This window comes from Oryx dammah, unplaced genomic scaffold (assembly GCF_014754425.2).
Source record: "Oryx dammah isolate SB20612 unplaced genomic scaffold, SCBI_Odam_1.1 HiC_scaffold_3, whole genome shotgun sequence".
In the NCBI taxonomy this organism is placed as follows: domain Eukaryota; kingdom Metazoa; phylum Chordata; class Mammalia; order Artiodactyla; family Bovidae; genus Oryx; species Oryx dammah.
This window is the reverse complement of record NW_024070187.1, coordinates 90761904-90789219: the sequence shown is the minus strand read 5'-3', so window position 1 is coordinate 90789219 and position 27316 is coordinate 90761904. Positions and strand designations below refer to the sequence as shown.

The window sequence follows — 27316 nt, the reverse complement described above, 5'->3', positions numbered from 1 at the left end:
GATAGGCTACCCACTCCAGTATTCTTGGGCTTCCCTGGTGGCTCAGCTGGTAAGGTTCAATCCCTGGGTTGGGAAGATCCCCTGGAGGAGGGTATGGCAACCCACTCCAGTATTCTTGCCTGCAGGATCCCTATGGACAGAGGAGCCTGGTGGGCTGCATGCAGTCCATGGAGTCACAAAGAGTCGGACACGACTGAGTGACTAAGCCCAGCAAGACTGACTTATAGCTAATAGTTTCTGTCTACATATAAACTATAGGATCAAAATTTTGAAGAAGAAAAAAAAAAAGACATTTTATTTCTTACGCAGGTTAAACATGTCTGTTTTCTACACTGACAAAGAAGTTTCTTATAAATACATTATCTGGTTAGCTTAACATACCCTTGCTGGATAGAGAATGATCTGAATTCCTCACTAGGCTCCACTGAAACCACACTCATTATTCAGACTCAATGTGGCCATTCTGCACCCAGCAGGCCACCCAACTGTGAGCAGCCTACAGGAAGACCCGGACAATGCACAAAGGCGCCACAGTGCTCACACCACAGCTCTAGCATCAATATTAAGATCCTGTGCCGGCTGGAAATCAGCTACGATATTTCCCATTGAGCTTTCACAAACATGCCTTCTTCACTTTGGGTTTTAGGAGCAGATACCCCTGGTTGCCAAAGCCATCAAAATACAGGATTACTCCCTATGATTACCACACCCCTCCTCCAGGCTCAGCCATTCACAGTGCCCTTCCTTAGACCCCACCTGAAAAGAGACTGTATGCAGATCCCACTGGAAGAGGCCTGAGAGTATCCAGTGTCATTCTCTTAGAGTGAGATAAACTGCCAAGGACCCATAGCTGGTTATTGGCAGAATTCAGACCACAAACCGGGTCTACTAAATCCTGGGCTCTAGTTTCTTGGGCAAAATCATTACTGACTCCAAGTTTTCACTCAGAGCTGTAGGAATTTGGGGATTAAGTCAAATATCCCAATCTGTCTCAGTGACAAGGAGAGCATGAGTGCCTGCATGCATGCTAAGTCATTTCAGTTGTGTCCGACTCTTTGAAACCCTATGGATTACAGCCCGCCAGGCTCCTCTGTCCATGGGACTCTCTGGGCAAGAATACTGGAGTGGGTTGCCATTTCCTCCTCTAGGGGATCATCCCAACCCAGGGACCGAAACCGTGTCTTATACCTCCTGCACTGGCAGGCGGGGTCTTTACCACTGTTGCCACCTGGGAGGCCCTAGGAGAGAAGGGCAGTGCTCATTCCAAACTCCTCTTACTTTTTAATGCCTGGTTTTTGTTTTGTTTTCTTGGCAGAGTTAAAGTGACAACATCAACAACAAAAAACAAACCAGAAACCACATTCCCCAGACCTTCTTGCAGCTAGTGTTCAGATGTGGCCTACTTTGTGCCAAGCAGCTGCAGGCATACAAGATCTGGAGGCAGGGGGCATGTCACCCAAGGCAGAGGCCACACACAGGGAAAGGGGTTCTTCTTGCAAGTGGTGATGAAGGCATTCAGTTAACAGGGACAGATTCAATGGAGGTTCTAGAGACCTGTCCCCAGCATCACAGGTACCAAATATATACAGTAATTTGTGGCAGGAGTTCCATTAACCCTAGATGTTTCTCTAGACTGCTTTTCTAGATGAGAAAGCCCCCACACCTGGTTCCATGACTTTTCCAGGAAAATATCATAAGCTAGCTTATTCCTTCTAACAAATCCCTTTTCTGCTCATACTAGCTGGAATCAATTACATCGGCTGATTCTGACCTTAAGAACATTCTAAGACAATTTCTCAGAGGACAAGAATGTCTTATCTTTTAGGTGACAGGAGACCAAGCCCTACAACGAGCGAACATTTGGTCTTTGCATTCACCCAGGATGAGTCTTGTTACCTCCTCATTCATTTACATCCCCACAAAATCCCAAGATGTACCTGTCATCTTTATTGATCTGATCTCCAAATCCCACAGTGTCAACGATGGTTAACTTCAGCCGCACATTGCTTTCCTGAAGCTCATAACTTCTGGCTTTTAACCGGACACCTGGTTCATTGTGAGTCGCTGGGTCACTTTCAAATTTGGTGTTGAATAGTGTGTCCATTAACGTGGATTTGCCGATGCCCGTCTCGCCTGCATGACCACAAGAGAGAAATCAAAGAAAGAGTCAATGCCTCTGAGACATCAGTTCACATCATCAGGAGTGTTTTTTTCTTTTTTTTTTAATCATCATGTTAGAAAAAATTTTTGAAAAGTCAGTCTCACCAGATATCCCACCACAAAAAAAAATAGCTCTTTCCATGTGTGATCTATGGACTACCTCCCTAGAAATGCCTTAATGGATCTCAAAAACCATTCGGCAGAGAAGATCTTGAACTTATAGATCAAGATGCTCTTTTTTACCTCTGAATAGAGAAACAACATAAAAGCTTGCCTGTGGTCAGTTTGTGGTCATTTCAAAGACATAAACTGTAGTTCTTCCTTCCCTAAATGTTGGCATGTAAAACTATCAATACAGTACTTAAAAAAAAAAAAATCTATATTGCTGAGTTTCTGTTACTAGGAAAATGTAAGAGACTGATTGCATTTATATTGAAGTATCTGATACCATCTAATGTTGTGGGAAAGAATTACATTTTTTCAAAACAACACTCAACAAATAACAACAAAAATAACAAACCCAGCTACAATTATTGAACACTTACTTTGTACCAGGTCCTGTGACAAGAGCTTCCGATGTACTATCTCATTAAACTCTAGTACTAATTCCTATGGAATAAGTACTACTGTTTCCTCCCTTTTACAGATGAGGCATTAAAGCTTAGATAAGGTTTAAGTAACTTGTCTAAAGTCATATTGTTAAATGGCAAAGCCAGGTTTCTAACTGGGGTTTGTGTGGTTCTAACACCTACATTCATTCAACCAATTCTGACACTGTTACAGAGAAAACGGACTGCCTAATATTTTCAGGTATGGTTATGAATCTGTGAGAATCCTTTGTATTATCTCCGTTTGCATTTCCCTATTCAGTAGACGGCAAGCATTTGTTAGATGTCCTGGTATTCAGGCTGATGTTTGTGACAATGAAATTGAATGATGTTAAATGACCTGCAATGATGGCCTTATTGGTTCACATTATAGTTCAAGTCATCAGGTTTCACTGAGCCTCTAATATATGCAAATCAGAGTGGCAGGTATTATACTAAACCAGTCAAATGGTAAGACCCAAATGTGGAGCCATGGAGAACTTTAACCTCATCTTTAAAATAAAGCCAAGAAAAAATTTCTCTTGATACTAATTCTTGAGTCAAAAATAGTTGGCAATGAGAAAGAACCCATCCACTTCTGTGGCCGTGGTTGAGTGTGTGGGGGTAGAAATCAAGAAACATTATCTACAGGAATGCATTTTTAAAAACAACATTTGGAAAATTTCCCCAATTAGATTTTCAGCTCAATTTAAACCTACCAGTATACTGTAGCCCTTTCAACAAATCTCAATCCCATGATGTTCCTAGGGACAATGTCTCTCTTCTGAAGGGTTGCTGTAATGCCTTTTAGGATGGTGACAATTCTATCTGAGAAAAAAAGAGCTCTGGGATTGGCAGCCTTAGGGCAACTTTCCCATTGAAAAGACAAAATCCACTTACTAATTAGAAGTTCTGTATTATTCATTGCTTTCCAACATAGTACAAAAATGAAGTAGATCAGAATCTCTCTGTAACTGAGCTTTCTCTAATTAGAAGAGTCTGTGGTTTGCCACTGACTACCATGATTCATTTGTAGGATAAAAGTTGGTCAAGAACTTTTGCCCACTCTTCAGCTTTACCCATTGGACCTGATATACCTAAGATCAAAGAACTTCCTCTTTCATCAGTCTTCATTCAGCCAGTATCTTTTCCAGCTTTGTGCCAAGTGTTGGGAATACAACAGTCAACTGGATGGATATGGTACGCACCCATAGCTTAGAATCTGATCTGGAACATGACTGAATACCAACCAGACTCTGATTTACTATAATGGGAATGGTATTTACATGTCTGCCATAACCACCTTCCTCTTACAAGCAAGACCATAGTTCATCCCTTGGACCTTGCTAATGACCACAGGTAACTGGACCAGTGCTTACCCCCTGCTGCCCCCTGGGGTAACCCCAGGGCTGCACCCATGCAAGTGCAATTATGATGCTGTGAGAACGCTCCACATTGAACAGTGATCTGTGTATCTAATCATACTTCTCTCTTTGGGGCTTTGAATGCACACAGCATGATGGCACAAGAAAGAAAAGATATACTAAGAGAAGTGAATAAGCAGATGTCATGAGGCTATAAATAAACAGAAGACATGTTGTTGACAGACCATTAGCCAGGCATATAGGAGAAAGAGAGCAGACAGATACAGTAGACATTAGTATCTGAAACTCATTCATTTATAATACTTCAGTATTTACTATGTAACAAGCACAGATGCTGGGGGTAAAATGGTAAATAACGATAGCAACTGAAACGTCTTGAATTTCTGTAATATCCTGAATGTTGTTCGGAATCTCCATGAAGTCTGGCTGTGTAGCAGTTGAGACTGCTTCCTATCTTCCTTACTTTCTTTAATATTCTAACCAAAAAGATCCATCAATAAACATAATCAAAAGTAGGCTCTGTTTCCTAATGCTCAACAAGCTCATACCCATCATTGGTAACTTAACAAAATAACTCTTGAGCAAAATAAAGTTACTAAGTAATGGATACAGAAACAAAACAGGGTTTTCACTCGTAAGATATAGAGAATCTGGACAGCAATTCTGTATTGAAGGTACTCCAGTCATTTTTAAGTACATGAGTATCTTTCCCGATACAGCAAACTTCTTTTCAGAATTTACTGGAGTGGGTAGCCTTTCCCTTCTCCAGGGGATCTCTCCCACCCAGGGATTGAATCCAGGTCTCCCGCATTGTGAATTCTTAACCAGCTGAACTACAAGGGAAGCCCAGAGTAAAGACAAAGGAAGAACAGAAGAGCTACCTTATAAAATTTCCTCTATAAGGTCAAGGTTCTGACAGTGGAAAAGTGACCCATCTTACTTCCATCTCTTTCCCTCAGAACAGCCATAGACTACAATTTACATGGCAAGAATTCTAGGTTACCTGGACAGCACTGAAATTACCATGTACTAAGTTGAGAATTAGTTAAGCATATGTGAATCAAGAATATGATGCTTTTTTTTAAGGCAACATAATTTTAATTATTATTTGCATTAAGGTGGACTTTATGAACAATTAGCATTCCAGGCCCTACTTATAGCACAGGGTTAATCAACGGGTTGGAAAAACCACTGTTCCTCTAAATTTCAGAGTGCTTAACTTTCCATTTCTACGCTCTGTGCTTTTAAGAGCCCTAATTAGATACCGCTACCCTAGCAGCAGTGCAATTCACCAAAAGTATTTCACGAAGAAATGACAGTTTGGGGAATAAAAGGAATTCTAGAGAACTAGGAGAGCTTTTCAATGCGTTCGTTGTTGAGGTCAATCTCTAGCCTCAGAAAAGAAGGCATTTGCTATACTTTTAAGGAAATGCAAGAGCAAAAAGGCTTCCTTTGAACTGAGTAACTGAAAGCCTACCTGGCGTAAGTTACAACTCAAACCCAACAACCACAACAATATTTCGAGACAATTAAGACTAACAGCAACTCTAAAACATCTCAGAACCCCTGGCTCCAAGGAAGCCTTCCATAAAAAGTAACTGGAAAGTGGTCACAGTGATCACTTATACTGAGATTTGCCACTTTGGTAGATTTTTCTGAGTCTGTTGTTTATTCTGTGATAAATTCATCTGCCTGAACAGTTGTTAGAGTAATTAGAGATTTCCTCTTGAAGTGCTATCTGGGGCTTCTGCTCCTGCAAGTGCTGGTAAGCTGGACACCCACAGCACAGTGGAAAGCAGGTTCTTCCATTCTGTTCTCAGGCTTACATAAATCTCAAGCTCTAAGCTGGACACTGTTTAAAAAGAAAAAGGAAAACAAAAAGAGCACAGAGGAATGTATTCTTAATTAGAAGGTAATTAATTGTAAACTGAGCAAATAGTTGATCGGTGATTCAGCATTTTCACTCTGATTGCCAAAACTGGCTACTTGGATAATTATTATTATACCTACTCAAATAGCTGTGAATGAAGGTCTGTCTGTCTCCTCTAAACAGCTGAGGTTTTATTCTTGGACGGAGCCAGATAATCAGAGAGTTATGTTGTGTTATTTTAACTTCTCATAGAATCCCGTTGGATGAAGCACGCTTTGGCTAATCCCACCAGGCACTTGGAAGACCTGCATGTGACCCTCAGCACTGCAGAGCTCAATGACCCCCAAGTGGGGGAAGCTCAGAAACCCAAGTTTAAATGGAGCGACAGCCACATATGTCTTTTCTGAAAATTTACAAGAGAGATTTTTCCAGGTAAACTGTATTTTATCTGCAGCAACCCTTTTGTTTTTAGTTTATAATTCCTATAAGTCTGTCCTCATTAAACATTTAACCTGTGTTTGGCACATACGTGTTTAACAAATATCCATAGACTGATTGGGACCCCCATGCTCTGGCCACACTAGCTAAGAGATAAATGTGTTCCTGAGAGAATCAACTGCTATAGGCAGATCTCTGCTCTGACTCCAATCTTCAGTTTGTTTTCTGGGGTTAATTTTATCTTTATTCATTCATTTATTCATTCTACCCTTAAACCACTTATGGCCTTTCCTGGAAAAGCAAGCTGGGATAAAAATGTTTAAGATCTGATTGAAAAATTCCACAGCTAATGATGACACTATTGCCTTAGCTAAAATGATCTTAAACTCGTCTGCTTTCTATTTCTCTTCTGCCATTCTCTCAAAACAATCAGTGAAATTATTTTTTAAAATTCTACTCTCAAAATGTGTTATTAATTTACTTTGACCCTACTATTGAACTGGTTGCTCTTCAAACGCCGGGATGTCGCAGTATTTTATCCCTCTGTGTAGGCGCACAAAGAACCACATACAGCAGGATCAGTGGTGTAGTTTCTCACAGAGCTGGTGTCATTTTGGAAAGAGAATGACAACGATCAATAAATTCTGAATTGTGAAAAAAGGCTGGGTACTAACTTAGAAATACAGTGTGGATAAGAAAGAAAAGTTTATTAAAAAGAACGAAATAACACCATTTGCAGCAACATGGATGGACATAGAGAGTGTCCTACTGAGTAAAGCAAGTCAGACAGAGAAGGAGAAATATTGTATGGCATCCTTATATGTGGAAGCTAAAAAGAAATGATACAAATGAACCTACAAATCAGAAAGACACTCACAGTCTTAGAAAACCAACTTACGGTTGCAGGAGAAGGGATAGTTAGGAAGTTTGGGAAGGCCATGTACATACTGCTATATTCAAAATAGGTGACCAGCAAGGTTGTATCCATTGTCTAGCACATGGAGCTCTACTCAATGTTACCTGCCAGCCTAGATGGGAGGGGTGCTGGGGGAGAATGGATACAAGTACATGTGCCGCTGAGTCCCTTTGCTGTTCACCTACCACAACTGTGACAACATTGTTAACTGGCGTTCAGTTCAGTTCAGTCGCTCAGTCATGTCCGACTTTTTACGACCCCATGAATTGCAGCACGCCAGGCCTCCCTGTCCATCACCAACTCCCGGAGTTCACTCAGACTCACGTCCATCGAGGCAGTGACGCCATCCAGCCATCTCATCCTCTGTTGTCCCCTTCTCCTCCTGCCCCCAATCCCTCCCAGCATCAGAGTCTTTTCCAATGAGTCAACTCTTCGCATGAGGTGGCCAAAGTACTGGAGTTTCAGCTTTAACATCATTCCTTCCGAAGAACACCCAGGACTGATCTCATTTAGAATGGACTGGTTGGATCTCCTTGCAGTCCAAGGGACTCTCAAGAGTCTTCTCCAACACCACAGTTCAAAAGCATCAAATCTTCGGCGCTCAGCCTTCTTCACAGTCCAACTCTCACATCCATACATGACCACAGGAAAAACCATAGCCTTGACTAGACGGACCTTTGTTGGCAAAGCAATGTCTCTGCTTTTGAATATGCTGTCTAGGTTGATCATAACTTTCCTTCCAAGGATTAAGTGTCTTTTAATTTCTATACCTCAATACAAAATAAAAAGTTTAAAGTTTAAGAAAGAAACACTTTATTTAAACTGAAGTACAGTTTTGGGGATGAACTAGCATGTTACAGGCAAGATGGCGGGTAAAAGAACTATGAACCCTTGGCTGTCTGATACCCGACTTAGCATCAAGAATTCTCTTCCAGACTTCAGTGGTTAAGAATCTGCCTGCCAATGCAGGGGACATGGGTTTGATCCTTGGTTGGGAAGATTCCACATGCTGCGGAGCAACTAAGTGCATTCGCAGCAGCTACTGAGCCTGCACACCCTAGAGGCCATGCTCCACAACTGAAGAAGCCACCGCAATGAGAAGCACACGCACCACAACTGGAGAGTAGCCCCCACTCGCCGCAACTAGAGAAAGCCACGAAGAGCTAGTGCAGCCAAAAAAAGAAAAGAATTCTCTTCCCAACTAAGTGAACACTACTCTCCTGCTCCCTATTACATTCTCTCCAGGACTGAGAGAGATAGGCTCTAACAATATGTAACATTTCAGTGCCTCTAAAACTAAACGAATCGCACACCAGGATTAATTTCTGCCCTGGTTTGTTTCCTCTCTCTTTGCAACCTGTGGGCTCTTCCCACAAAACAAACTTACCATTCTAAGACCTTTTAGAAAAACATCAGCTTCCTTACTAGGATCATAACGTTTTTTTCAGTCTTTAATTTCCTCCCCTATCTTTCACCCAAAATAATGATGCTATAAACACCATGGGCGCGCATACTGTGTGAAACACATAAATGCACAGTAGGATGACAAGGAGAAGAGAAAGTAGCATGGATACTCAAGTTAAATATGACACCCACTTCTCTAAGTGGCTGTCAAAACATTTGGATCAACTAGAATGCTTTTCGTAGACTCTTACTTTAAAAATAGAGCATTAATTGACACTGAGAACTGTCTTCTACGGATATTTTGCTGTAAAGTATTTGTGAAGGGATTTGATGTGTTTTATACTCTGACGATAAGTACATTTAACTTAATGCTGACACCCCCTGTTTCTCAAAGAACTAAAGCTGGTTCCAACCAAAGGGCTCCAAAGTGAAAGTGAAAGTGAAGTCACTTAGTCGTGTCCGACTCTTTGCAACCCCATGGGCAGTAGCCTGCACCAGGCTCCTCTGTCCATGGGATTTTCTAGGCAAGAGTACTGGAGTGGGTTGCCATTTCCTTCTCCAAAGTGCTGTGCAAAAGAACCCGGATTGCTAGATATACGGGCAGAGAAGGAGGGGGAAGGACTTACTATGAAGTAAAAAAGGAAAATGTGAAAAGCAGAACGGTATGATCTCATTTGTATAAAACCAAAACAGAACAGCGCTTATCCAGTCACGAGAGCCCTGTTTATATCTGCCCAGTGTGTGGCTCCCCCGTGCTCCGCCAGCCTTCTGCCCATGTCTCCTCTCCTCAGGGACCCTCGTGTGTTTCAGGGTAGATAAACCCCATCTCCCACCCCAGGTGGGTGGACGACTCAGGCCCGGTGGATCAGACAATCCCGTGACGATTGAAGAAGCCGTGTCAGGAATGGCTTCTTCTTCCCCGAGGTTGCTGAGCTGGAGACACTGCCGGCGGCCATACCACCTCAGGGAAGAAAAAGCCCAAACATAGCAAAAGCCGCGCAGAAGCCAGCAGGATCGGAAACTGGAGAAGGAGCCCTGGAAATGGTCTTTGAATTCCTAGACCAGGCTGTTCTTAATTACACAACTCGGTATAGGATCTTTGCAGTGTGTTTTGGGGTTGAGGAAGAGCCTTAACTCAGTTTAAACTAGATTTCTGCGATTCTCTGTGGAAATTTCCCTAATCCAAGACCAGTCAGAGAAAGGTGCAACACTGCTGGCTTTGAGGATGGAGGAAAGGGTCCAAGCATCAGGGAATGAAAGCCTCTAGCAGAGGGGAAAAAAGGAAGTGTCTTCTCCCCTTGAATTCCAGAAAGGAGCACAGCCTTGCAGAGGCCTTGATTTCAGCCCTGCGAGACCCATGTTGGACTTCAACAAAACTGACATGCTCAACGCTCTGTGGTGACCTAAAGGGAAGGAACTCCAAGAAAAAGTGGATACGTGTAAACCTGGGGCTGCTTCACTCTGGGGTACAGTAGAAACTGATAACACTGTAAAGTACCTATACTCCAATAAAAATTAATTTTTAAAAATTAATTAATGAAAAAGCTGTAAAATAATAACCGGTGTTGTTTTCAGTCTCTGAAAATAACTTCCAAGTGTAGGAAGTTTGTAGAGGATTCCACAGTTTTATCTCTGTGGAATGAAAATGAGGGTGGGAGGGGAAAAAGAGGGATAGTTTATAATTTTTTAACTAGAAATACGCATTATATTAGGGCATCCCTGGTGGCTCAGATGGTAAAGAGTCCGTCTGCAATGCAGAAGACCTGGGTTCAATCCCTGGTGGGGAAGATCCCGTGGAGGAGGGCGTGGCAATCCACTCCAGTATTCTTGCCTGGAGAATCCCATGGACAGAGCAGGCTGGTGGGCTACAGTCCACGGAGTCACACAGAGTTGGACACAACTGAGTGACTAACACACACACATGCCATATAATGGACTTCCAAGACGGCGCTAGTGGTAAAGACCCCGCCTGCCAATGCAGGAGACATAGAAGATGTGGGTTCGATTCCTGGATCGGGAAGATCCCCTGGAGGAGGGCATGGCAACCCACTCCAGTATTCTTGCCTGGAGAATCCCACTGACAGAGGAGCCTGGCGGGCTACAGTCCATGGGGTCTCAAAGAGTCAGACACGACTGAAGCAACTTAGCACTCATAATATTAAGTAAGTGAAAAACTAATTTAAAACGTGGTTACGAATGGAGTCCAGGGGGTCTCAAAAACAGTCTGACACAACTTAGTGACTAAACAACAACCAAGAATGGCACCAGAGTAAAAACCTAAGAATCTCAGGAATCAGCACCCACCCAGGGGAATCGGAATACCAGCTGCTTTCCAAATGCAACAGCACAGCATGGATGTGTCCTGTGAGGAATTCCAACTAGTATCACTAATTGCACTAGTAACACAATGGTCGGCCAACGAGCCAACACTTGCATACCACACACCAGGTCAAACCAGATCCTTCCAGTCTGGTTCCACTGGACGAGACAGCGGGGGCTGGATCATAACTCTCAAATGCATTCTAGAAGCTGATTTTGAAGGCAGGGCTCGGGGAGACAGACAAGAGAAGCTAGAATAGTAATTGGCCTACAATTTAGCATACTTTTCAATAGAAAAATCAACAAATTGCTAACAAATCACTATGCTAATGAAGAATCACTCTGCTCTGCAATGAGCATTTAGCAGAAGAGAAAAAACAACTCATTTATGCCACTCTGTAGAGCAAGCTGCCATTCCAGGGCGTCCCCTGCTGAATTTTAATGTGGGGAGAACAGAAAAAAGGAGAGCTGGCGGCTCTGCTCATGTTCCTCTCTGGTGCTCGAGACAGAACGCCCGAACAGTGAGCTGGCTGGGGGGCAGGTTGGCGGTGGCTTTCAACGCCCATGCAGATGCTACATTCAACATACTCCTCTCAAAGATTTTCAGAAAGGAAGATATCTACCCCTCCCTCTCAACAACTGACTTCCACTGAACACACACCTTTCTCTGCTAAATTCACTTCATTTTACTTAGACAAGAGAAGTAAGTCAGGTACATTCTGCTAAGCTTGTAGGGAGGAGACATACAGAATACATATTGGCTACAGCTAGAATTCCTTTTGGTTTGTCTTGAAGTCTATGCCCAGAAGACAATGGCCATGAAACAGTGTAGCCCGAGCCACCTCTCTGCTGGGCAGCCTGGTCCTCCATCAAGAGTGACAGGGAAGCTGAAGGAAAGGCCATGATCTATTTCAAGGACACGTCTGCTTCCATTCAACAGGAGAGCCCTCTTTCTACTTTCCTCTTTTTCTCCACCTTCTTTCCTACCTTCCTCCTCTTGGTTTAAAAAAGATATGGCTAAAGAAGAAAAGTACCAAGACAAGAAGCATAGGCCAATACATCACATTTAAAGGCTATGAATAAAACATAGTGGAGATGCAAACACATAAGTCAGATCTCTTTGGCCTTTTCCCATTTATCTACCAGGAATAAACGGAGATCAATTTCAGACTCCAGTTGAAAGACTAAAGGTTAATTCAATAATTCAGGTGGAAATTTTATTTCATGTATAAAATAGGATTTAAGATTGTCTTTTACTCTAAAAGCAAAATTTTCAAGTATTCTCAGTTTATCAAAGTGGTTAAAGTAATTGCAGATTTTACCTGCAGTAGGCAGAAGCATATCTGTAAAAAGATTTCAATGGAGATTACTGCTAAGTCACTTCAGTCACGTCCGATTCTGTGCAACTGCATAGAGGGCAGCCCACCAGGCTCCCTCATCCCTAAGATTCTCCAGGCAAGAACACTGGAGTGGGTTGCCATTTCCTTCTCCAATGCATGAAAGTGAAAAGTGAAAGTGAAGTCGCTCAGTCATGTCCGACTCTTAGCGACCCCATGGACTGCAGCCCACCAGGCTCCTCCATCTATAGGATTTTCCAGGCAAAAGTACTGGAGTGGGGTGCCGTTGCCTTCTCTGAATGGAGAGTACTACTGCACCCTATTCAGAAACCCTGGAAACAAATTTTTAAATGCTTTTGAATGATCTTCCTGTGTATGTGTACGTCTGTTCCTTCCCTCAACTTCCTACAGTCTAGTTATGGGCTTCCCAGCAGGCTCAGTGGTAAAGAATCCGCCTGCCAATGCAGGAGACACAAGAGATGTGGGTTCAGTCCCTGGGTCGGGAAGATGCCCTGGAGAAGGAAATGAAAACCCACTCCAGTATTCTTGCCTGGAAAAGTCCATGGACAGAGGAGCCTGGTGGGCTACCGTCCATGTGGGTGTAAAAAGTCAGACATGACAGAGTATTCATAGTCTGCTGCTGCTGCTGAGTCGCTTCAGTCGTGTCCGACTCTGTGCGACCCCGTAGACGGCAGCCCACCAGGCTCCCCCATCCCTGGGATTCTCCAGGCAAGAACACTGGAGGGGGTTGCCATTTCCTTCTCCAGTGCATGAAAGTGAAAAGTGAAAGTGAAGTCGCTCAGTTTCGTCCAACTCCTAGCCACCCCATGGACTGCAGCCCACCAGGCTCCTCCATCCATGAGATTTCCCAGGCGAGAGTACTGGAGTGGGGTGCCATTGCCTTCTCCATTCATAGTCTAGTTAGGGTCTAAGTCCCTCCCCTGTGAAAAATTAAAATAAGTGATTCAACAGCAATATTAAACTGATCACTGCTTGACTATGTGACATAAATAAAAGTAACAATCTGAGTAACACCACGAAACTGACAAAGCACTTATGTCTCTATCTTTGAGTTGGCCAAAAAGTTGGTTCAGGATGAACTTCTTGGCCAAGCTAAGAACTATGTGGCATATGTGGGGTAGAGATATTATTGTCTTGCTTTACAGATACTAAAAGAGTGAAAATGTCATTCCCTTATTTCCCGAAACATGCCCCTCTGACAGTCACCTGCCGACACCTAAGAATCAGACTCGTTGCTCAGCGGCAAGTGATGAGCTACTTACCAACACACAGGATGTTGAAACAGAATCCTTGAGAAGTCGACTTGTTGACCAGCTGGTCGGGGAGACTGTCAAATCCAACATGGCCAGAAAGGGATAAGTTTCGAAGCTCTTCATTCTGGAATGTCAGAGGGAAAACATTTGAGAGCCCATGACGACACTCCCTGGGCACCCCTCCCTCTCCCGTCCTCTCTTCTTGGCACATGGGGAAAAAGGCGACCCCTCTGTGCCCACCCCCTCCCTGGCTTCTACACAACCGAAGCTACCAACTCTAGAACCATACTCTTTATACAAAATCACACCGACTCCCAAAGCACACCATCTCCCTCCCAGGCAGCTCAGGAATGCTTACAGGTGCGCCAGTTCAGGGGAAATAGGCTTTCCAGAGGAGCTGATACTGACATGCTCTAAGTGACACTAAAACTCCAACCCTTTGGACAGCCTCAAGCGCTCAAGAAAACTTTTCAACCCAGAGGGAAAAAATAAAGGACTCTCTTCCAGACACAGGAAGGAGCTTTCAGAAGCTCACAGTGGAGGATGCATTCCCGTTCCTATGCAGAAATTCTGCAACCACCATATTGAACATATTGAAAATGGCACAACACAGGGCTTGGTTCCTTCTCTAGCATGAACTGGACAGGCTTTGTGGGGCCTCCTTGCTCTCCCCCACAGGCTCTGCACTCCCCACGCCTGCTCAAGAGTCTACTGAAGGAGAATGGGGCTAAGGTAGTTATCATATTTCAAAAGCTGGATGACTTAGGCGGTCTTATATGGTGCTAACTTCCTCCACTCCACTATCAACTACTGCAGACAGGAATCCCTCAGAAGAAATGGAGTAGCCATCATGGTCAACAAAAGAGTCTGAAATGCAGTACTTGGGTGCAACCTCAAAAATGACAGAATGATCTCCTTTCATTTCCAAGGCAAACCATTCAATATCACAGTAATCCAAGTCTGTGCCCCCGACCAGTAACGCTGAAGAAGCTGAAGTTGAATGGTTCTATGAAGACATACAAGACCTTTTAGAACTAACATCCAAGAAAAATGTCCTTTTCATTATAGGGGACTGGAATGTAAAAGTAGGAAGTCAAGAAAAACCTGGAGTAACAGGCAAATTTGGCCTTGGAATATGGAATGAATCAGGGCAAAGGCTAATAGAGTTTTGCAAAGAGAACACACTGGTCATAGCAAACACCCTCTTCCAACAAGAGAAGACTCTACACATGGACATCACCAGATGGTCAACACTGAAATCAGACTGATTATATTCTTTGCAGCCAAAGATGGAGAAGCTCTATACAGTCAGCAAAAACAAGACCAGGAGCTGACTGTGACTCAGATAACAAACTCCTTATTGCCAAATTCAGACTTAAACTGAAGAAAGTAGGGGAAACCACTAGACCATTCAGGTATGATCTAAATCAAATCCCTTATGATTATACAGTGGAAGTGAGAAATAGATTTAAGGGACTAGATCTGATAGATAGAATGCTTGATGAACTATGGATAGAGGTTCATAACATTGTAAAGAGACAGGGATCAAGACCATCCCCATGGAAAAGAAATGCAAAAAAGCAAAATGGCTGTTTGAGGAGGCCTTACAAATAGCTGTGAAAAGAAGAGAAGCGAAAAGCAAAGGAGAAAAGGAAAGATATAAGCATCTGAATGCAGAGTTCCATCCAAAGAAGAGCAAGGAGAGATAAGAAAGCCTTTCTCAGCGATCAATGCGAAGAAATAGAGGAAAACAACAGAATGGGAAAGACTAGAGATCTCTTCAAGAAAATTAGAGATACCAAGGGAACTTTTCACACAAAGATGGGCTCGATAAAGGACAGAAATGGTATGAACCTAACAGAAGCAGAAGATATTAAGAAGAGGTGGCAAGAATACACAGAAGGACTGTACAAAAAAGATCTTCACAACCCAGATAATCATGATGGTGTGATCACTCATGTAGAGCCAGACATCCTGGAATGTGAAGTCAAGTGGGCCTTAGAAAGCATCACTATGAACAAAGCTAGTGGAGGTGATGGAATTCCAGTGGAGCTCTTCCAAATCCTGAAAGATGATGCTGTGAAAATGCTGCACTCAATATGCCAGCAAATTTGGAAAACTCAGCAGTGGCCACAGGACTGGAAAAGGTCACTTTTCATTCCAATCCCAAAGAAAGGCAATGCCAAAGAATGCTCAAACTCCCGCACAATTGCACTTATCTCACACGCTAGTAAAGTAATGCTCAAAATTCTCCAAGTCAGGCTTCAGCAATATGTGAACTGTGAACTTCCAGATGTTCAAGCTGGTTTTAGAAAAGGCAGAGGAACCAGAGATCAAATTGCCAACATCCGCTGGATCATGGAAAAAGCAAGAGAGTTCCAGAAAAACATCTATTTCTGCTTTATTGACTATGCCAAAGCCTTTGACTGTGTGGATCACAATAAACTGTGGAAAATTCTGAAAGAGATGGGAATACCAGACCACCTGACCTACCTCTTGAGAAATCTGTATGCAGGTCAGGAAGCAACAGTTAGAACTGGACATGGAACAACAGACTGGTTCCGAAGAAGAAAAGGAGTATGTCAAGGCTGTATATTGTCACCCTGCTTATTTAACTTCTATGCAGAGTACATCATGAGAAAGGCTGGACTGGAAGAAGCACAAGTTGGAATCAAGATTGCCAGGAGAAACATCAATAACCTCAGATATGCAGATGACACCACCCTTATGGCAGAAAGTGAAGAGGAACTAAAAAGCCTCTTGATGAAAGCCAAAGAGGAGAGTGAAAAAGTTGGCTTAAAGCTCAACATTCAGAAGATGAAGATCATGGCATCCGGTCCTATCACTTCATGGCAAATAGATGGGGAAACAGTGGAAACAGTGTCAGACTTTATTTTTGGGGGTTCCAAAATCACTGCAGATGGCGATTGCAGCCATGAAATTAAAAGATGCTTACTCCTTGGAAGGAAAGTTATGACCAACCTAGACAGTATATTACAAAGCAGAGATATTACTTTGTCTACAAAGTTCCATCTAGTCAAGGCTATGGTTTTTCCTGTGGTCATGTATGGATGTGAGAGTTGAATTGTGAAGAAAGCTGAGCGCCAAAGAATTGATGCTTTTGAACTGTGGTGTTCAAAAGCCCCTTGGACTGCAGGGAGATCCAACCAGTCAATCCTAAAGGAGACCAGTCCTGGGTGTTCATTGGAAGGACTGATGCTGGGGCTGAAACTCCAATACTTTGGCCACCTCATGCGAAGAGTTGACTCATTGGAAAAGACCCTGGTACTGGGGAGGGATTGGGGGCAGGAGGAGAAGGGGACGACAGAGGATGAGATGGCTGGATGGCATCACCAACTTGAAGAACATGAGTTTGGGTAAACTCCGGGAGTTGGTGATGGACAGGGAGGATGGCCTGCTGCGATTCATGGGGTTGCAGAGTTGGACATGACTGAGCGACTGAACTGAACTGAACTTCCTCCACAATGCTGAGTGCATTCTGTGGGTATTGGAGATCATCTGTAAAACCCTTCCTTCCCAGGGAAACAGAGGCTACCTATGCTCCTTCAATTAAGAACCACAGTTACAGTATGGGATTCCAGAAACTAGTTATTGAAAGTCTTCCTGGTTTCTGGATATGTTGCCAATGAGCTTTATACTCAAGATACTGAATTTGGGGTAAGAAAACGAGCCTCAGAGTTCCCTTCTTTTAAATAAAGAAGGGAAAACCTTGCAAGAATCAGTTGGTCAATAGTTTTTAAATGACGGTTCTTCGTTATCCTCCTATGTGTATTACACAGTAACGAGAGTGATGTCTTTGAATACTCAAAGGCTGAAACTCCATTTCCAAATCATTTCAATCACTAAAGAGAAGGAGAAATGTGATTCCCTAAATGTTGGGATTTTAGTGCAACGTTTTATGGACAAAATGACATCTAAGACCCTTGCAAGCACTAAAATTCTGATTCTGTGAAGTAAGGTTGGAAACCACCACCACTCCCCCTGAATACCATGGTGGCAGCTGCAGGTTTGAGGTCACTGGTACAGAGAACAGATGCCGAGGCTATGAATAGCCTCCTTGAAACCTGCCAGCAGTGAATATGAGACTCGAGAGTGGGCTCTTATCCTTGAGCAGGATGGCCTGGCCGACAGCGCCCCCAACAGCTTGGGGAGCGGCCCCCGGGGGCAGCAGCTCTGGTAGCTGGCCAGGCCTCCCAGCACCACCAGGAGGCCCCAAGGCTACCACCTGCCCTTTTCTCTCCAGATAACTCAAAGGTTCAGGCAGCAGGTATTTTTAGGGTGTTTACCACATCCACCAAGACTGAAGGAGAAGATCTGAAAGGAGTCTGGGTTATATTTAGAACTCTTTCCATCACAGCTGTGCAGTGGCTGCTGTGAAGCCCGCAAGGAGACACCATCACACCAGCCTCTTTCCTGACGTACCACAGCCTTGAGCAGGCAACAAGCAGCAGGAAAGGAGGCCAGGCAAGGAAGAACTATCACCCTACACCCCCTCTCCTTTTTTGCCACAATAATTCTTTTAATTTCTGGGGCGGGGGAGGAAAGAGTGGTTTATTGCTCTGGATTCTGGACAGTTGTTGGGTTTTTAGATTCAGATATTCACTCAGGCCAATCCGAGGAAAGAATCAGAGTTAGTAATTATAGCTCTCATCCCAGAACCCAATGCTCAGCATCTCATATTCTCACCATTTCCAAAACACGAGAAACCACCCACACACCCACTGAGTATTTTTATACCCACTGAAAACCACATACAAAATGAAAGGTTATAAAACAGTTTGGTCTTAAATTTTTTTTTTTACTTTGAATTTATGTCTTCAACGTCTCTGTCTTCTTTGTCATATAAAATATGTAAATTTTATAATGCCACTTCAAAAGTCCATTAAAGGACTGCCCAGCATTAAAGGAATCTTGAGGGCTGTTGCCCAGCAGTGGGTGATGGGGCAGTCGGAAATGGGAGGCTCCTCCTTTGGTTCACGAACAGGCTTAAACACTAAAATCACTGCAGGATATGTGAGGGGGGTCTATTTAACTCACACACAGCAGCTGAAATGAATTCCTGCACTCTGCATCTCATAGTACCACGCCTGTGGCTCTATGCCTTAGCTGCCTCGACCCAAAGAATGTGTGTGGGGCTCGAGTCTAGATATGATCACGGGGAATCTCAGATATTCTAATGTCTTTACTGCTATCATATATTAGCAACGACTCTCAGAATTTTCTGTCTAGTACTGAGCTCTGTCTGCATTCCAGTTCTGAATTTCTACCGCAGAGGCAGTTCTCCTAGGTTGTCCTACTTGTACCTTAAATCGTTGTTCACCAAACTTGAAATCATCTTCCTTGATTGCAAACCCACCCCTACTCCAGGGTTTCCTACTTCTCTTAACGGCACTAATCTGTGCCTGAGTCCCACCGTCTCATTCATTTCAAAGTGTTATTAATGCTGCGCCCTCCTCCTCTTTATTCTCACTAATTCAACAGCCTTCCAACTGGTCTCCTTGCTTGGATCCCACTCCCTCTAATTCTCCCTCAATCTACTCGGCTGCCAAAGGGATCTTGGTACTCAGTGGCCCTCAATCCAAACTTCTTACTCTGCCTTCTCAGGAGCTTCTGTAGGCTGATATCAAATCTCCCATTCCTCCCAGAGGAGGTCTTTCCACTGCAGTTAAATGGAATTACTTACAGTTCCTGGGAGACCCCCTGGTTTCTCCTCATCAGACTTTATTCATATTATGATATTTCCTCTATCTGGGAAGATCTTATGGCCTCCAACACATCCAAACCTTCCAGATCCCATAGAAATTTTATCTCCAGTCTTGTCTTTACTGGGCTTCCCTGGTGGCTCAATCAGTAAAGAATCTGCCTGCAATGCAGGAGACCTGGGTTCGATCCCTGGGTCAGGAAGATCCCTTGGGGAAGGGAATGGCTACCCACTCTAGTAGTCTTGCCTGGAAAATTCCATGGATACAGGAGCCTGGTGGGCTACAGTCCATGGGATCGAAAAGAGTCAGACATGACTGAGTGACTAACACACACCTTTGTCTTAACTATGAAATCTCAGGGTGAATTTCAGTAAACATTCCCTTTACCAATAAAAGGAAAAATGATGACTGGATAAAGCTATCTGGCATTCCACCACCATATGACGGCTAACGTTTATTAATCAAGGTTCTAGGAAAGGCCTAAACATGAATGAACTAGAGAATTTAACAGTTCTATGAGGTAGTTAATTTCTGTTACCCACTCTCCACTGCCGGATGAGAAAACAGAGGCCCACAAAGTTCAGTAACTTTCCCAAGGTCATACAGCCAATAAGGTGAAAAGCTGAAACGTGGACCCAGGAGGTCAGATTCCAGAATCACTGTTAACCACATGATGATCTAAGTTCCTAGGTAGTTCCTCGGTAGACAATACAATGACTTTAGCCACTATTGAAAGCCAATATATTAAACGAGAAAGAAAAAAAAAGGTTCTCTAAAATAATTCTCTGGCAACCATAAGAGGTGGAAGTTGAAAATTAGAATTGGCAAAGGAGCTCTTAAGTATATTTTCACAGGTCCTGGCAATGCTGAGACTTTGATTTTTTTTCATCTACGGCACATGAAGCCAATAATAAAAGGCTTAGTTTGGACCATTTCTGAGACGCAAGTGCCAACTTGGAGCCACCAAGCAAGTAACTGTAAGACCTTAATTGATTCAGCCCTCCATTTGCTAATCTACCCAGGGAGGGCTGTACTTGGATGATTTCTAGGCCCAATCCATCCTGAAATGAGTTATGACTAAATTCTATAGTATAAAATAACCAGTCTTTAACATGACAACCTCGTTTTTCTCTTCCCAGATCATCGTGACATGAACACCATTATTTATTTATTCATTCCAAAAAACACTGCTCAAAGCACTAAGGGAACAAAAATACATTACTTTTGTTATTCATTGATAAATGCTTTTCCTGCCCTTCAGAGGCTTACTGTGTAGTAGTAGAGATAGGACACAAGTAGTATTAAGGATAAGAGAGATAAATACTATGGGATGACTAAGGGGAAACAGGAGCCTTTGGCTAGGGAAATTCAGGGAACATCTTTCAGGAAGGCTGGAGTTCTCCAAACCTACCAGGAAAATAAAAGTCCAGCTTGCAGAAGCCTGCCAGATAAACACTATCTTCTGCCCAAAGGGTTACTTTATTAGGAATGTGGGTACTCTGAAGATTACAGTCAACAAGTTTTGCAGAAGATGTCTAGCTGACTTCATTATGGAAATAATTATAAAACAAATTACATAAGAATGTGCACCAACACCTACATTCTGAATGCTGCTTTAAAATATGTTCCACATTTCCATATCTTGCTTAGCCAAAAGTAGGATGGCACAAAGTTTGGAGTCAGATAGCCATGGGTCTGAATCCCTACCTGTTTTAGTCTCTGTTCCTCCATCAGTAAAAATGGTCCACTTGGCAAGGTGGCTGGGAGGAACTAAGGAAATGGTACATATGCGAGAGCCAGCATTTAATAGGTCATCAGGAAACCTGTGTTTCCTTTCCCTGAATTAGGTGGGAGGAAGAGAGGAGCTCTCTTAAATTGCTGCTGGGCCTGCAAAGAGAGACACTTCATACTTCATGCTTGGAGACTCTGCAGATGGGCAAAGCCCTCAGACTACCGGGGGAGGAAGAATCACTAAGGATGAACCAAGAGGAAAAACAGAACATTGAAGAATGGGACTCTAGCATGAAGAAAACCCACCCTAAATAGGATGCTCATTTACAAAGCTGCAGGAAAAGCCACAGAATTCCATTCCTGTTTGCAGGCATCAACATCCTCCAGGGCTGGAAATCATTAAGGATTCCTCAGCTTCACTCTTCTATTTTAGCCCAGCCCACAGCCTCTTGAAATTAATAAACTGGCTGTGCCCAGATGGATTCTATTCACCATATTCAAACTGAAGGGGTAACCCAAAGTTACTGGGTTCCTTTTAAAACCAAAGCCTTCAGTAGATGTGGTTAGTAGGTAGTGTACATCTGCTGATCTTAATCAGCCAGTGGGAGTGGGGGAGCATGTTACCAAGGTGATATGTTGTATCTGTTTTCACATGTATTGAAAACAATTAGACTTCATTTTCTGGGTTTTTTGTTTTGTTTTGTTTTGTTTTTGCCTTTAAAGACAGATCCTACAATTGAAGTTTAGAAAGATTCTGCCTCTTTATTTTTTTTAAGAGATAAAATTTTATTACGTATTAGACAGCTGGAAATTATATTTTTCTCAAAGCCTTATTTTATGGAGAATGAATTATATTGATCCAAGTCAATCTCCAGGTTTACGTTTCCTCATCTGTAAAATGAGATTTAATCAAATGACTTCTAACAATGTCTTTGTTTGCTAATTCTAAGATTTCTTGAGTTTGGAAATAAATCTAACTCTCATTTTGCTTGAGGAAAGGCCAGCACAAGGCGAAAACTTCTTGTAGTTTATCTTCCCTTGTCAGATCTAACATGTCTCAAGTTTTACATGACCCTTAAAAGGGAGTTTCTGTCAGTTACCCTGGTTAACTCCAAACATAACAGAAATCTGTGTATGTATCCCCGTGTTTTCCACATATATTTTTCATTTTCGCTTGCTTAACTATGGACCCATTCCCTATAACTGTCCTGCTTAAAAACTACCTTTTTCTTCAGCTGTATCTGCAGTCTCCCAGAAATTTTTCAAAAAGTAGATTTATAGCCTTAAGACAAAACACAGAAAATTCGTCTTTGTCAGTTAATCATGTCTTCATGAAAAGAAGCAAATCTTTTTTTCATGCTTTCATTCATTCAACAAATATTTATTGAATACTGGCACGTGCTGGATACTGCAGTAAATACTAAGGTGATGATGGTGAGAAAACAAAGCATTGGTAATTCATGGAACACATGGGGCAGACAGCAGTGTTAATCAAACAGTCACAGGGACATCCCTGGCGGTCCAGTGGTTCAGATCGTGCACTTCCAATGCTGGGGGCACAGGTTCGACCCCTGGTTGGGGAAATAAGATCCCGAGCTTTGCAGCTCAGCTATTAAAAATCAAAAACAGTCACAAATGTATAATCATAAGCTACTGAAACTACAGGATGCAATGCAACCTTCCAACTCATGTGATTAACTAGTTATCCATCCAGTGAATCCACCAGCTTCTAGGATATAAAAACATGTATTTAGTCTGCAGTAGTTTTCAATATTTATTTAGTAGACAACTCTAAGTACAGCTGACTTGCAAGTCTTATATATTCAGATGAATACAAACAGTCATTTTGCCCAGCACTGCCTGACGGGAGGAGGTAGAAACAATGAAGACTCGAGTCTTAAGAAAATGAATGTCCAATTTTAAATAGAGCTGGGATGGAACCATGGGGCATACTCCCTTTACTCTGTCTGTTCCCATAAAGAAGATGCTCAATCAGAGGAGAGGTACATATCCCTTCATTAATCTTTTTTTTTTTTTTTTTTTCCGAGCTCTGTTTCAGTAGGACAGATGCCACCCAGCTGGAGACAAAGAGAAGAACCTGTCTTTCCTCACACAAAACCTTTGAGCACCAGCCACTTCCCAGTATTTGGAGAAATCCTGGCCTCACAAACTGCCCAAGAAGTAGGTTCTACCCAAGTGCCTGACTGTTTATTTTTGTAAATACATACATTTATCTAAATACATTCTAGAGAGCATTCAACTGGTTTCATATTCTCTTGTAAAGAAAGGAAAGCTAGTGGGAAGATGGGAAACGCCCTTGGTTCTCATGCAAAAAAGGAAAACACTGGAATGCGAAGTATCAACCCAAACCACAACTATGAAGCCTGCTTTGGGCTGTTTTGAAGGCTAGGCATGGCTAGGGTCACTTCCATAATATGAAATACTATAAAACATCTGAAGCATCTCATTACCAACGGGGATCACGTTCTTTAAGGATAACTTGGACAATATTTGCTCCTCTGCTTATCATCTATACTATAAAATCCCAAAATCAGAGCCAAGAAACCCCCCAAGGAAATTGTCTCACACTAGCAGCAGAAGAGACAGCCAGGAAGAGGAGACTGTCCAAAGGAAAACCATAGGAGGAAAGAACTTGAGTGCATTCAGCAAGAAGTAGAGACTGAGAAAAGAGGCGCCCAGGGGCCAGTCCCCAAGTCACAGAGCCAGGGACGTCAGCTCCGCTAACAACCCAGGAGCCTCCCTTGAATCAACACCAAGGAACCAGAAAAGGTCTTGATTAATATTGAGTAACTGCCCCAATATCAAGTACAGTCTCTAAGCAACTGTCTCCAAAAGACTCCTAGCAGAAGGACAAATTTTGCTTTTCCAAATCCTAACAAAACTAATACAGTGGAAGGGTTTTCTCTGGGGATTGCAGGATTACAGGGAAATTTTACTGCTATTTTTCTGTAATATTAGAATTATTATTTTTAGAATATCACATTTTTATAGCAGAAAATAAATATTAATAAGATTTTAAAAATCAGGAAATGTGAGTAACAATAATAAAAATCTTTTCAAAGGGACTAAGACTACAATTTTATTGCAGCTAATAGATGGGCCTGGTGTGCTGTGCTTCATGGGGTCGCAAAGAGTCAGACACGACTGAGCGACTGAACTGAACTGAAGATAAAATAGGAGTATTTATTTTTTCGAATAACAGAACTAAGTCACATAGAAAGCAATGAAGAGTAAGCAAAAAAAATCAGAGTAAGACAGTAAAGGTACTTGACACGTGAAGTCAGGAGACTTGGGGCAACTCTGCCATTGTTTATCTGGGTGACCTGGGGTAAGTCATTTATGTTCTCAGCTTCAATTTTGCCAACTTTTTAAAAAACTGAAATATAGTTAATTCACAATGTTGTCTGAGTATACAGCACAGTCATTCCAATTATACACACACACACACACACACAGACATATTCTTTCTCGGATTCTTTTCCATAATAGATTACTATAAGATATTGAGTGTAATGAAGGAAATGGCTTCAACTCTCTACAGTATTTCTTGCCAGGGAAGTCCCATGGACAGAGGAGCCTGGCCGGCTACAGTCCATGGAAGCACAAAAGAGTTGGACGCAGCTTAGAGACCAAACCACCACCCTGTGCTATACAATAGGTCCTTGTTGTCGGTCTATTTTATATGCAGTAGTGTGTATCTTTTAATCCCAAACTTCTAATTTATCCCTCCTGCCCCTTTGGTAACCATAAGTTTGTTTTCTATGTCCTGAGTCTATTTCTGTTTTGTAAATAAGCTCCTTTGTATCACTTAGATTCCACACACGTGACATTATGTCTTTCTCTGTCATATATCTTCACTTACTTCACTCAGTATGACACTCACTGGGTCCACCCATGTTGTTGCAAATGGCATTACTTCCTTCCTTTTTTATGGCTGAATAATATTCTATTGCATATATATGCCACATCTTCTTTATCCATTCCTCTGTTGACGGACACTTAGGTTGCTTCCATGTCCTGGCTATTGTAAATAGTGCTGCCAGGAACACTGTGGAGCATGTATCTTTTTGAACTATGATTTTATCCAGATATACGCGCCGCAGGAGTGGGATTGCAGGATCATATGAAAGGTCTATTTTTAGCTTCTTAAGGAACCTCCACACTGTTCTCCATAGTGGCTACGCCAATGTTGTCAAGTGGAAAATAAACTAGCTCACCAAGCTGTTGCAAGAATTAATTAACATAATTCTCTATCCTCAGCTCTTTTGACACACTTTTCCTGGATGACCTCATCCCTGCCCACGATGTTAGTGACCAATCACAGGCTAACAACTCCCTAGCCACAACTTGCAGCCCTGCCTCCTTCCTGGGCATCCATAGTGCAGGTACCTTAAAGCCAACATCAAAAGTGGAATGCACCCTACCCCAATTCTCAATTCACATTTGTCCTTCCTCTTATTTTCTTGGCAACCTCATCTACTCCAAGGTAATTAGAGGTCTCCAGAATAACATCAATTAGTGTGCATACTGTCAAAAACCTACATATAGGCCTCCAACCCCTTGCAGAAAATAAAAGTCTACTTTTAATCATCTTAAACCCTCCACTGTCCTCCAAATTAGACGGTGAAGACTTCGGGAAGCTGTCAGTCTCAGGTTAGATTTTCTCCTCTCCGCCTAGATGTAATAACCACCCATCGCCCTTTTTTGGCTGAACCTCGCCCACCCAGCATTCTTTACTGACAAGAGTGCATCCATTCTACCAGCTGATTTCTATTTCCGAGCCTGGAAATCCATGACTCGGATGGCCGTTTTTTCCTAACATTACCCCCGTTAAACCTCACCCACATTTGTATCCAGTATGATGTCTCGTGGAAACTGTATTTTCCAACCTCCTCTTTCTTAGATAAGGAGGTCCAGCGAGACCACGGGGCCGGGTGGAGGGGCAGAGGGGCACGGAACACCCACGGCTTTGGCGCCTGGCCCACCCCACCCCCCTCCATGAGGGTTAGAATGCACACTGCTGCGGAGTAAAGCCCGACAACACAGGCCTGAGGACACGCAGCCCTTGCCTTCCTCCACCCAGGCCTCCTGTTCCTGTCTTTTCTACATCCTCCTCTCGAAGAAAACAGTCCTTGCCCACACTTCCTCCAACATCTTGCTGCTTTCTCTGTGATGAACGGTCTCACTTTCGTCCCATTAGATATCAGATCTCTCACCTTAACAACTGGGAAACATCCTGCTTGAAAGCAGACCCCAGAAATGGGTATCTGAAGTCAACAAAACCCCCAGCAGCTGCCCACAGCCCTGGGTCCTGGGGAGGTGGGGGAAAGGCAGTGGGAGGGGGGGTGGGGTACTGGCTTTTTAGTAAAACAGCCTTGCAGCCAGGAACTACCAAGTGTGACATCCCCAAATTGCAAAAAGGGGCAGTACTTTTTCTTACAATGTTTCTTTTCTAGAAGCCCGTGTAAATTCTGAAAGGCTAAACCTAACTGGATGCCAAGAATTAATGACAACAGCAAAAGAGGTTTTCTGAAGTTTCCAAAGAGGGGTCTTTCTATTTGAGTCCAAGTGACTAATGCCTGTAAGAGCCTAATGTTACAAAGTGCTGATCAGCAGAAAGTCTCCTGTTTGGGAATGAAGGGGCCCACATGTGCATTCCAGGGACTCTCACAAATTCAGCAGTGCTGGGGGGGGGGGGGGGGGGGGGGGGGGGGGGAGAGCAATGTGACAAGAAGGCCAGAATACTCAGAAAGGCACGATCTGATTAGAAACACATGCTAGAGCTGCTCCCTTACACCACTCTCTCCACTCTCACCCCAAGATAAAGAGAAGCCCTTTGCTCAGCCAACACCAAGGAAAGTTCAAGAAAAAACCCTGAAGGAGAGTCGCTAACCATCTCCAAACCCTCAGCTTTCCAGGGGGATCCTGAAGAGCCCAGCACCTTCTCCCAACACGTCACCTACCTCGAAGGGGAGAAAACCATGTAAATTTACACAGCTGTGTGGTACTTTTGGGGGCCTTTGGCCCTGCCTTTTTCACTTCCCAGGTGGCGCTAGGGCTAAAGAACCCACCTCCCAATGCAGGAGATGTAAGAGACAGGGGTTCAATCCCTGGGTTGGGAAGATCCCCTGGAGGAGGGCACAGTAACCCA

General features: G+C 43.1%; 1 protein-coding gene across 13 annotated transcripts in view; it reads right to left on the bottom strand.

The window, feature by feature from the left end:
- The window catches only part of SEPTIN11 (septin 11), a 106222-nt gene that overhangs the window by 41126 nt on the left and 37780 nt on the right, over positions 1-27316 (bottom strand). For all 13 annotated transcript variants that reach the window (XR_005720544.1, XR_005720545.1, XM_040237155.1 and 10 more), the window contains exons 2-3: positions 13700-13814; positions 1938-2133 (exon numbers count right to left, since the gene is read on the bottom strand). Coding sequence is in view for 11 of the 13 variants with exons in the window: in XM_040237155.1 (XP_040093089.1) it covers positions 1938-2133; positions 13700-13814 (311 nt within the window). In the remaining 2 variants the exon portion in view is untranslated. The remainder of the gene's footprint in view (positions 1-1937; positions 2134-13699; positions 13815-27316) is intronic.